We start from the raw sequence: 12,168 nt of genomic DNA, 5'->3' as shown, positions 1-12,168 counted from the left end.
TGCCGTCCTTCCTCTTTCTAACATTCTTTTTCTCCTCTTTCGGACTCGTCCTGAAGGAATTCAACTGGACTTACTTCACCGCTAAGATAATGAATACAGTCAACATCAGCGTTCCTGACACCGAGAAGGTCATAAACTACTCTCCCAACTATTACAGAAGACTCAACCTTATCTTGGCCAGATACACCAAGAGGTCTGTTTGTATGAGCTTGTGGCTATGTTTGTGTACAATGGCTTGTTTGTGAGTGTGTGTTTGTGGGGGCGGGAGTGCACTGCAGCAGTAAAAACAGCTGCTTGCCCATTACTAAAACTGTATCACAGCTTTGTGTAAGCAACAGAGTCTCTCCGTCCTTCCTCTCCTCACAGGGACCTGCAGAACTACATGGTGTGGCGTTTTGCTATGAACATGGTGGTTGGCCTCAGCAGAGCTTACAGGGACACCAGGAAAGCCTTCCGAAAGGTAAGCAGCCAGGACCCTGACACTGAACCTGCCTGTAGATAACCACATGATGAATGTCTGTATCAGATGTTACTAGTTGTCAAGATATTTCACTTAAAAACAAAAATGTCAGTCTCATATGGCACAAGATGAAAAGTCAAGGCACCACCGAAGTCAGCGGGATTCATGTTCACAAAATAGTTGAAATGTTTTAATCTAGACCAAAGTGTTGGACCGACTATCCCTAGAGCCATTCTGTTAAAATAGCTAAAAATACATGTGGTGCCTTGGTGAAAATAAATGACTGTTTTCTGCAGTTTCTTGCTACTGCTTTTTGGGATATATGCTAACAAGAGGTATCGGTCGGGCTCTCATTAACATTACATGTCCATACTCAGCTCCATTCATATTGTTCTCCACATTTACAACTCTTCTAATCCTGACTCTCTTCTTAATTTAATCATTTCCCCTCTGCCCTATTTCTTATAGTCCAAAGTGTAATGGTAGCGCATAATTGAGCCGCAAATAAAGAATTGTCCTGAGCCTCTTTATCCAGTATGCTGAGTGGTTTATCCTGCATCTCTAATTGATCAGCGTCTCGTTACTTTCCCTGCAGGCTCTTTCTGGTACAACGTCAGAGGCAGCAGTGTGGCGACAGTGTGCACTTTACGTCAACAACAACATGGACAATGCTGTAGGACGACTGTATGTGCAGGAGGCCTTCTCTGAAAAGAGCAAAGAACTGGTCAGTAGGGGGTGGATTATTCTTCCATTAGATTAGATTTAATGCGGGATAAAAATCTATTACAAATATCAGTGGAATTCCTCATTAAACAGCCTACAAACTGTGTAATCCATAACTGAATGCTATGTTTTGCTGTTTATTGACGCTTGGAACTGGTACTGAAGCATATGTTTTCACACAAACAGTGTTTATGTATTCAGTGATTCATTCATGCAGCATGAGGACATGTGTTTCAGGGCACATTGCATCCCAGTGTATTTTTGTCTCTCACCTGTTTTCTTGTCACCTTTGTGTCTTACATTTCCACCACAGTGCTGTATTTCTTGCATGCACCCATTGAAAACACCTGAACAAGGTGTCCTTGTTATCATGCACACACCACCCACACTGGACATTTGTGTGTGTGTGTGTGTGCGTGTGTTTTGGCACATGACTCAGATTGTGTGTGTGACTGTGCACATCTGTCGTAATGCTGAGAGTCTCACACACCGTAAATCTCTGCCATCTTCTGGATTTTTGCCCACTTTAGTTTGTGGACGTGCATATGTCTGTTTGTGTGATATATGGACGTATCAACACCCCCTTCACCAAATGCATGGCCATACATGTATGTTTATAAGTGTGGTGAGCTGACCTGCAGCTGGCACACACACACTGCGTTCCTAACATACCAACCTTCTCTCAGCCACAGAAATATATTTATGGTATGATAATCAGCAGAATGAATTTGAATTTGACAGTTATAGTTACTAGATAATGATAAAGATTTCACATCCAAAATACAATCAGCTTCTACAAAATGATGTTTTCTTATAGATTAAATTACTCTACAGTCAATAAAGAAGTTAAAATTGGACGAACTGTAACGGTGAAATACTGCTTACACATGATGACACTATGACACTACTTACACTATGACAATAATCCAAAAACATGATATATAAGAATATATCACTCACAGGAGCATTTCTTTCAGCATAATGAGTATTTTGATCTTTGATTCTTAGAGTATATGCTATGTCTCTATGTGTTCTCAGAGTGAACTGAGAGTGAATTAAATCAAATTTAATTGCAGTGGATAAGTGCCCATAATGGGAAACCATTACATTTCTAAAGCAAACTCTCATGATACATGCAGATTTTGTAGGCTTTCCATTGTATATAAACCCTGCATTTGACCCCTGTAAATTATATTATAGCATTTCACATGTAAGCAGACACTCATTTATGCAACCACAGACATACAGTATATGCATGTGTGCAACACAAACTCACTTGCATACACACATGCTGTATGGTAAAAGGTTTTCAGAAATGCCTCATCGATAGTAGTCCCTGCTGGTTTGTGGCGAACCACTGCATGCTGTCCAAGGGTTTGTGCAGTGTGTTAGCGAGGGGTCTGCTGATATGATGAGACACTGGAATCCCTCTGTCAGCCCACTGTGGTCTCAGAGCACAACTGTGGTCAGAGGGATCTGGAAGGGTGACCTTCGCCGTCACTGCAGTTTTTAATTTCCCCCCTCCCTACTTTGCTTTCATTCTTTTATTGGTTCAGGTACTTTTTTGTGACTTATTTTAATTCGGTTTTCGGCTTGTTTGTGGACAAAATTTTGCATTTTGCGGTCCAGTAACAAGGTACAGTACATGGCATTCACAGCATTATGCCATCGTGGTAAATTCTTGTGAACTCAAGAGCATTTAGGACTGTTAAACTTACACCACAGGTTCCCAATGAACACTGAGCTTTAGATGTGGCTTTTAGAGCACCTTGGCTTGTGAATTTGCATATAAAAATAGAAAAAATGTGAGGACAAATATGCTGACATATATGAAATGAAATATTTATTTGTATGGCATTACTTGTTTGTTTAATTCGGCACATCGTAGTGGTGGTGATACATAAGCTCAAGTACCTCTTCTCTAATTTAGAGATTTCTAATTTAGAAAGGGAGGCTGTAGATTATTTCAGTAACACAAAATTCAACCCTAAGACTGCTGGTTTCACCGATAAGTAAATTTAAACATTTAAAGATCTTAAGATGCAGAATGTAAATTGGAAGCATTATCAATTATGCATCTACAAATTTGCAGCCCGTACAGCAGACATCTGCTGTAGAGAATGTTGAAACAACCAGATGAGACTTTTTTCAAGAACCAGAAATGCCCTCATAGCATTTCTGCATGCCATCATTTTAACTGTCTTTTAGTCACTGACCATGATGTAATTGCGCCTGTCATTGCCTCACTTCCTCTTACTCATACATAAAAATAATTGATGATCTTTTTGTTACTATTTCATCTGTCATTTTAATCACGCAAACATTATTACACCAGTAATATTACCCAAGGTCATCAGACTCCCACACAGAGGGAGTGTAACCCTGAGTGCTTCTACATTGATATATGACTCTGTAATGATGAGGCCTGATTCAGGGAAGTGTGTTTTTATGACTGTGTTGCACAATATGTTGCAAGATTTATTTATTTTTTTTAATGTGTGTGCTTTCCACCGGATCCTCTCTGCAGACCTTATGAGAAAACCTCCCACACTCTGGACAATTTGCACTGACTGACAGTTAATGTTGAGATTTTCTCATGATATAGATGTGATTGGTGTATAAAAGTGACATATTTGTGACTGTTGTCTCTTGTGCTGTTGTGTGTGTGGGCATCAGATGGAGGAGATGATTAAAGACATTCGGGAAGTGTTTATTAGTAACCTCGATGACCTGACCTGGATGGATGCAGAGACCAAAAAGGCAGCTGAGGAGAAGGTAATGGTCGTAATAATAATCGGTATAATGTGTTTTATTCTGTTTTTTTAGGATACGTGATGACTAAGACGTTTGTTTGTCAAATGTTATCCTCTACTTTTCCGTAGGCCCGAGCTATTCGAGAACGGATTGGATATTCTGACAACATAATGGATGATGAATACCTTAACAATGAATACAAAGATGTGAGTGTCTGAAAAAGATGTGATTATGAATGTTTTTCTTCTTTCGCTGAATTAGTGGAACAGAATACAGAGTGGGTTCATTGAAGCTGCGTATCAGTTCTATGAAAACATCTCAGCGAATTCTTGGCTTTTATGAGTTTTGCTGGAGAATATATGACCAAGTGTTGATAGCTCTCATCACGGCTAATCCTCCTGTTTCTCTGGCTGTGTGTCGGTGTCAGCTGAGCTACAGTGCAGAGGAGTACTTTGAAAACATCTTACAGAACCTGGAGTATGTGCAGAAGAAACGCCTGCGGAAACTCAGAGTCAAAGTCAACAAAGAGGAGTAAGATTCCCCGTGGGGGCACAATTAAATTAATGCTCAGCAAACAAGCCTATTCCAGATGTGTAGTCATTTAAAATTACAATTTTAAGTGTTGAGATCACCAATGATAAATGACTTAGTGCTTATGGTGCTTTGGTGTAACACACTGTCTTGCATGTAGCACAGTGAATTCACATTCTCCCACACAAACTCCTACTCGCAGATACAGTTCAGCTTTCCACTAAGCACAGCAGGAAAGCTAATAATAGCTTGTTGTTATTAACCACAGGTTAATTTTAATATCTTTCATTGTGAATTGTGCCGCACTATAGTGCTCTTTACTGTAATATCCTGTAATTCCAACCTCCTTGTTTTCTCTAGGTGGGTAACTGGAGCTGCTGTTGTCAACGCCTTCTACTCATCCAGCAAAAACCAAATAGGTACTGTCCAGCCCATCCTCACCAGAGAAAGGTCGCTGGTGTGAATAGATTATTACAACCCATATTTACTTTTATGGTTATGCCTCGATATCTAGTGGTCGTAGTATCTACGATGGCAGCAATGGAGGGTAAGGCAGTGTAAAAAGCAAGTAAGCAAACTGCAACCATTTCACAACGAGTGTCCGGCACACCTGTCGCTGGTGCTTTCCAGTAGTCATATGTGTCCTTTTGGGAATCATTGCCAATCGAGTTATTCAGCCGTTTATGTATGAGGACATGTTGGTATTTTCACATATTCACCGAGTTACGACATTTCATGACAGCATACATGTGTGCGATTATTCAGCATTTTGTAAAGTCAAACCTATTTAGTCTTTGTGTTTTTCCCTGGTGTCAGTGTTCCCTGCAGGAATCCTGCAGCCACCTTTCTTCAGCAAAGGCCAGACTAAATCTCTCAACTATGGTGGCATCGGCATGGTAATCGGTCACGAGATCACACATGGCTTTGATGACAATGGTATGATTTTCCACACTGTTGCTCTCTGTTCCTCTCAGAGGCAGCTTTGGCAGATTATATTGGTATTTGGATCAAAATATTTTCCTTTCTGTAGCTGGTACCACTTCAGAAACAAATGTTTTGAAATGGCATTTCTGCGCACACTCATTTTCTCTGTTTTAAATAGTTATTATGTTCAATTTCAAAATGTCACCATTATTTCACACTGACATCCACAAATGCAAGACACCCGGAAGCACAATGGAAATGAATGAAATGGGATGGAAACATGTAATTGACACCACTTGCAGCATTTTACCACAGATCTCAGATAAAAAATAATGGATGTGTCATCATCTCTTTCAAGCATTTGGCCTCTTGTTTTAGGTCGTAACTATGATAAAGACGGTGACCTGAAGGACTGGTGGACACCAGACTCCACTCAGAGGTTCCTGGATCTGTCAAAGTGCATCGTCAATCAGTATGGCAACTTTTCCTGGGACCTGGCCAATGGACTTCATGTATGTAGATCTAATCTCTCTCCCTCTTCTTTCTTCATTTTCTTAAGTTTTTGCAGACTTTCCAGCACCCAAACCTTGCTTTTTGTCTAATTTGTCTGCTTTCCTATTATCTTTGCCAACCTATCTATTTCCAGCTTTTCCCTGCTTTTGCAGGCTCATCTCTTCTCTGCTTCAGCTGTCTTTAATAGTTTGTGTTGACATATCAATCCCTCTCCCTCTCTTTGTCTCCCCTCATCTGTCCTATTGCTTTGAACAATCCTCCTTTTATCCCCTGGAAAGACGATTTCCTGTATCCCAAACAGTGATATCTGTGATTTGCTCAAATACAGAGGAAAAATTACCATCTCCCCCTCTGTCCTTTTCCCCTGCCAATCTTTGTGTTCTCTCTCTTATGTTCCCTCTCTAGTTAAATGGTAACAACACCCTCGGGGAGAACATTGCTGACAATGGAGGGATACGGCAAGCATATCAGGTAATGAGCCTGAAAACAAAGGAGGAAACTTGGTTTAAGAGCCCTGGTTTAAAGATGACAGAGGATTGCATTCAGTCTGTGGTTTGTTATTGTCATCTGCATGCTATCATTAATAGATGTGTCATTTTGCCAGGTCACTGACTGGCTCATTAGCTATTGTAAACACAACAATGAACGACATGGTGTTGCTGCTGATTTTTGGCAGTTTTGACCAGAGGTGAACAAAGACAGGCATTTGAATGCAATACAAGAGAACAAATATTGTTATTGTAGATCAATCATAACGACATACAAGTGTTTATTCACATTAACATTGTCAATTTTGTTGGTCTTTGAGGGAAAGTGCTCTTTTGTTATTCCAGGATGAATAACAAGGTTTCAGGCCACATACCTGTATAATGTACCAGCAGTTTCATGCTGGACAGAAAATGTGACAAAAAACTTAAATGTGAATTTAATTGCTGAAATTGTAGGTTAGATAAGCGGCTGCAGCAACAAATTTGTTGCAATAAACACATGAAATCTTCAACTGCTTCAGAGTTTCTATCCATTCAGACAAGCAGTGTCCTCAGAAATTAGACATTTTGATGAAGACAACAAAATAACATTGGAGCAATTTATTTGAGATTTAATACTTTTCGTTTATTGCTTATTTTCCATGTTTACCCTTGAATAGAAATGAGTCAGAAATATTATTATGAAGCACATATAATACAAGTGCTAATAGCAATATCCATATTAAATTAGCAGAGGTGAAAAGCTTCTTGGCTAGATTTTTATCATCAGTAGCGATTCTGACATTTTGAGCCATTTTTGATATTTTCGTGGGACAAGATGAGAACATTTGTCTTCTATTAATACTGCAGGCCTATAAGAACTATGTGAAGGAGCATGGAGAGGAGCCACCCCTTCCTGGCATTGACCTTTCCCACGATCAACTCTTCTTTCTAAACTTTGCTCAGGTAGTTGATGGATGCACTGAAGCATTGATTGATAACTGATTCATTGCTGGATTGATGGATGGATGGATGGATGGATGGATGGAATATTGATGGATTGATGCAGTACAGTAACTGATGGATGGATGAATAAATGGATGATTTGGTGGACAGATGAATGACCAATAGATGGAATGAAAGACTGGGTGGATGAATGGTTAGATGGTTGAATAATTGGAAACTGAGTACAGGATTTGGTGATATGACAAGCAACATTTTTGTTCTGATGCAGTTCATCCTAATGTCTGTCTTTTCAACTCTCCTTCCTAGTCTTTGCTCAGGTAGTGAATGGATGGATGGATAGATGGCACAATGGATGATTGGGTGGATGGATGAATGAAAAGATGGATAGTGGTATGACTGGATGGATGGATGATGGGTGGATGGATAATTAGATAATTGGATGGATCAGAGGGTGGATGATTTGGTGGATGGATGGATGGATAAGTGGTCGTTATTGGTCTAATGCAGTACGTGGTAATCTCTGTATTTTTCAGGTGTGGTGTGGAACACACCGACCAGAGCAAGCTGTTAATTCCATCAAAGTAGACGTACACAGTCCAGGGAAATTCAGGTATATTCACATCAATCAGCCATGCACTTGGGGCAAAGGACAGGAAACAAATTACAGTTGTAGCTAACATTTTAAAACCATGACAGGATGACATGCAATGTAAATTTCCGTTTCAAGTGTCTGTCTAATACAGTTGCTTTAATCCCAACCAATAATCTCCTCCGTGTATGTCACAGGGTACTGGGCTCCCTTCAAAATTTCCCAGAATTTGCCAAAGCATTCAACTGCAACAAGAGCAGCTACATGGTCCCTGACAACATCTGCCGTGTGTGGTGACCTCCAGACCTCTGGGACGGGGACTGCTCTGACGTGGGTCCCCTTACAGTACCTCTCCCCTCTGACTGTTGGAGCACTCGTGGGGGGCTACAGGGAAGTGGAAGCTCCCCTTGGCTCTTTACAGGATGGACCAGGGCTGGTGGACTGACATTGCAGTACGCACTTCCTCCGAGGAAAGCAGTGGACTGTACCCTCACGGACAGACGGAGGACAGTCTCTCCGACTCTGATACTGTAGTTCATTCAATCAGCCTGATTAATCTGCTACTCACTGGATACAATCACTCCTTGTATTTCTATTTTTCTTCTCTCCATTTTTGTCTTGTTGTATTCATCATTTGTGCGTCCGGCGATGTGTATTTGAGTGTCAAAATACTGTAGTTGGCAACAGAGGGCAGACAGACAAATGTGCTCAAACCCACTGGCATATGAATACACCACACACCCACTCATGCTTATATACATGTAACAGGGCTGAACCACTGTACTGTATGTGGGATTGAGCTGTACGCCTCACATAAAACCTCAGCTGGTTTCAGCCTTCATCTACATGCTGATACACGCTACAATGTATTCGTAATGTACTCTTTGTTAATACGTAGGGCTAGATTAGGTAAATTATTAAAGAAAATATGAATTTATTTTGTCGAATAGACCAGTAAATATTTAACCGTAATCAAACATTACACAATATTGTTCTATATTTAATGTTAATGACTTAAATGCAGTTGACAGGCGGCTGCTGTTCATTAGCAGTATATCAAATAAACCAAAATGAAGTTTTCGCCTTTAAGATGACAGTGGGTCATGAATCATTGAGCTGACAATCGACAGACACCAGACCCTTTTTATATATTCACTGAGCCTCCTGTGTGTTTCTCTATGGATCCTTGTCTCTATGTGTTTTCCAGTCTTTGTACGTCATTATTATCGCTGCAAGCAAACTGGTATGCCTTATATGATCTGTTGTGCTACTGTGTGCGAGAGAGTGTACGTGAATTCACAGGAGAACAAAGGATAAGAAAATGTGACATTAAAGGAATAATTTGACTTTTTCCACAAACATGTTTATGTTCTTTCTTTGCAAGATTCAGATCAGAAGATCAAGGCCGCACTCGTGTCTGTACACTACAATCAGCCGGGTAGCCTATCTTAGCATATGGGCTGGAAAGCACCTCTAAAGCTCACTAATTTCCACATTGCTTATTGTTAATTTTGAAATTAATCTAGTCTCTGCCAAGCTGCCTGCCAACCCTAATTGTGATAACAAAGCCTCAGAATTTGGAGCCTTCACCCTTCCATTTTTCTCTGGATCGAGCAAACAAAATATGTGATCATTGGCGAGCTTTAAATGTGCTGTTTCCAGTCTTAATGCTGAGCTGAGATAACCATCTCCAGGCTGGAGCTTTATATTTAAGACTGATATGAAAGTGGTATCAGTATTCTTAACCAACCTGAAAGAGAATAAGTGTATTTCACAAAATGTTGAGCTATTCCTTTAAGAAAGGTTAGTGATCTCTCAGTTTGACATTAGTTTAATCACGCAAAGTGTGCCACTTTATGATTCTTTCACGCACTGAAGCAAATTCAATTGACCAACGATATAATTAAGCTTTTGGAGAGGAATATTTATCTTATCTATTTTAATCTGCAGGGTGAATCTTTGCCAGAGCCTGATGAACTTTTGAAAAGTGCATGCGTTTTTTTGAATGCGGACGTTTTTTTTGAAGTCAGTGGTCAGTTTAGGATTCATCGTTTTGTATTGCTTTGTTTTCTACATTAAAATGTGATGTGAGGCTGTGATACTAGGTCGTTAATTGTGGACGTTTTTGCCTTTGCTTTTTACATAGAAATTAGTGTAATGAATGATGTGCTATGATCAAGTAGACCCCTTCTTCAGACTGTATACGACACCCTCCATGTCCAGCTTTTATACATTGTTGTTTCCACACGGTTTGTTCTTACCATTGTTTGTGCAAGCTTCCTGTCTCTCTGTCACTGTCACTCACTCCCTCAGGCTTTCTTTTTTCTGCCTCTCTCTCTCTCTCTCTCTCTCTCTCTCTCTCTCTCTCTCTCTCTCTCTCTCACTCCACCTGTAGAAAGACAGATATACCTCAGTTGCCTGTATTTAGATACTTTATAATAATGACTGATAATCATCTTGAGGAGCATTTTTTTTCTTTTCAAATAAATCTTTAAATAACATGCTGAGCCTGCAGGCGAGCAGTCCTACAAGGTTTGTGCGTGTGTGTGTGTATGTGTTGTTTGAGCATCTGAAAATATTCTTGATAATATACAAGCCCTTGAATATAATACAAAACAATATCACGTTACATCTTAAGCATTGGTAGTTATTTTTGGCAGAGCCTCAAAATGAGAAATGTTTTTTTAATGCTGGACTTAAAGATAATGTTGGACATGATTTGCAAAAAAAAAAAAAGAAGCTGAAATTCTGCAGCTGTTTCCTTATACCACTTACAAAGTGTGCAGCCTGCAGTGTTCTTAAGGGTTAAACTATAGACAGATATTCCGACATGCTATTTTTGTTTCACTCATACAGTATTACTGACTTGAGGGGAGTATTAGGAATATGGGAGTTTAGTTTCATTTTGTAATTTCCACAGAGACAGGAAAAGAACAAATTAATTTAAATGCAGCATTAGCCCTGACTCTTTTCCCACTAATTTGATCTATAAGCATTGGGGGCCAATGTGTGAAGTAAGTCAAAGGCATGATGCAAACAAACGAATGTGCAATATCTTTATGGCTGCTCCCAAGCTGCCTACTGGTAAATATACCCCATGCTGCAATGAACCAGTAAGCACATTTTCTGGCATGGGAACGGCTTGTACCCAGGCTGAAACTGGACAGGCAAGCATACAGGGAATAAGAAGTTCAGAGGTAAAAGAAGCGAGCCAAAGAGAATTATAATGTACGAGATGTATACGGCAGGGGTGCCAAGTAAGAGCACCAGGCCGAACTTTGAAGCCAAGTGTCAAAAATATCTGCAGGAATGGGGGAGTGCAAGAGGGGCCAGAACCAACACACACTTGTGCAAATACACAAAAGTAAAGTGTGGGAGTTCATGACCTTCATTGCATTTATTTCTTTAAAAAAAAAAAAAAAAGCTTTTACCACAATATACATATACATTCAGCCTGTTAGTGGTTTACACCACATTGCTTCAACTGAACGACTTTAATGTGAATATACTACCCTTAGTAAGTGGAGCAGCAACAGCATATTTTGGGTTTTACTCTGCTTTCCACAAAATGTCACCAAGGTGGAGTCAAACAGGTTTGCTGTAAAAAAATCTTACACCCTTCTGTTCATTTGGTGACTTATTCTTTATATCTTATTCCATGCAGCCTGTGCGAGTGTGTGGTGAATGCATTTCCACCTCTCTGATACTCATTCAAGTATTGTTTTCAGCTGAATATCAGTTACAATTCCTTATTTACTGCCTGGCTTCCCCTTTCACTCTCGTTGGCTGGTAGCACTGGCAGATAACTGCTTCACACCACCCACTCTCCTCGTGCTCTCACCCTCCCTGTCATTAGCAGCTATGCTTGCTAACATCACAGCTAACATTACAGCACCTCAGCATGTTCCTGGGAGCTGTTTTGTGCTATAGAAGGCTGAGGTTTTATCCTCAAGTAACATGGTAAACTTTAAAACTTTAATAAGAACGAGAAGCATGACTTGATTGAAAACATATCTGTCAGTTAAAAAAAAAAACACATCTGGACTTTAAACCTCTGATCTTTAAGGCAGTTTTTAGAAAGTCACCAATGCTAGACCTGCTTTTGGTTTTGCTCTCAATACAAAGTTCTGCTCCCCTCCGTTGCCCTCAAGTCATAAAATGACTCGGCTTTCCTTCGTGTGCCCTTTGGGCGACCCTGGTGGGTCCAGTGGTATGTGTGTGTGTGGGGGACGGTCATGCGG

General features: G+C 40.1%; 1 protein-coding gene across 2 annotated transcripts in view; it reads left to right on the top strand.

The window, feature by feature from the left end:
- LOC143323871 (neprilysin-like) overlaps positions 1 to 10,420 on the top strand; it is a 31,280-nt gene extending 20,860 nt beyond the window's left edge. For both annotated transcript variants that reach the window (XM_076736020.1, XM_076736021.1), the window contains exons 11-23: positions 57 to 193; positions 367 to 460; positions 1,056 to 1,184; positions 3,860 to 3,958; positions 4,066 to 4,143; positions 4,365 to 4,468; positions 4,829 to 4,887; positions 5,285 to 5,404; positions 5,771 to 5,904; positions 6,311 to 6,376; positions 7,243 to 7,338; positions 7,872 to 7,948; positions 8,125 to 10,420. In XM_076736020.1, coding sequence (XP_076592135.1) covers positions 57 to 193; positions 367 to 460; positions 1,056 to 1,184; positions 3,860 to 3,958; positions 4,066 to 4,143; positions 4,365 to 4,468; positions 4,829 to 4,887; positions 5,285 to 5,404; positions 5,771 to 5,904; positions 6,311 to 6,376; positions 7,243 to 7,338; positions 7,872 to 7,948; positions 8,125 to 8,224 — 1,293 coding nt within the window. In that variant the 3' untranslated portion in view covers positions 8,225 to 10,420. The remainder of the gene's footprint in view (positions 1 to 56; positions 194 to 366; positions 461 to 1,055; positions 1,185 to 3,859; positions 3,959 to 4,065; positions 4,144 to 4,364; positions 4,469 to 4,828; positions 4,888 to 5,284; positions 5,405 to 5,770; positions 5,905 to 6,310; positions 6,377 to 7,242; positions 7,339 to 7,871; positions 7,949 to 8,124) is intronic.
- Positions 10,421 to 12,168: the final 1,748 nt, after the last annotated feature.

The sequence above is a fragment of the Chaetodon auriga genome, chromosome 7 (assembly GCF_051107435.1).
Source record: "Chaetodon auriga isolate fChaAug3 chromosome 7, fChaAug3.hap1, whole genome shotgun sequence".
NCBI classification, from domain to species: Eukaryota; Metazoa; Chordata; class Actinopteri; order Chaetodontiformes; family Chaetodontidae; genus Chaetodon; species Chaetodon auriga.
Note: the sequence above shows the minus strand (reverse complement) of the source record. Positions and strands in the feature narration are given on the sequence as shown.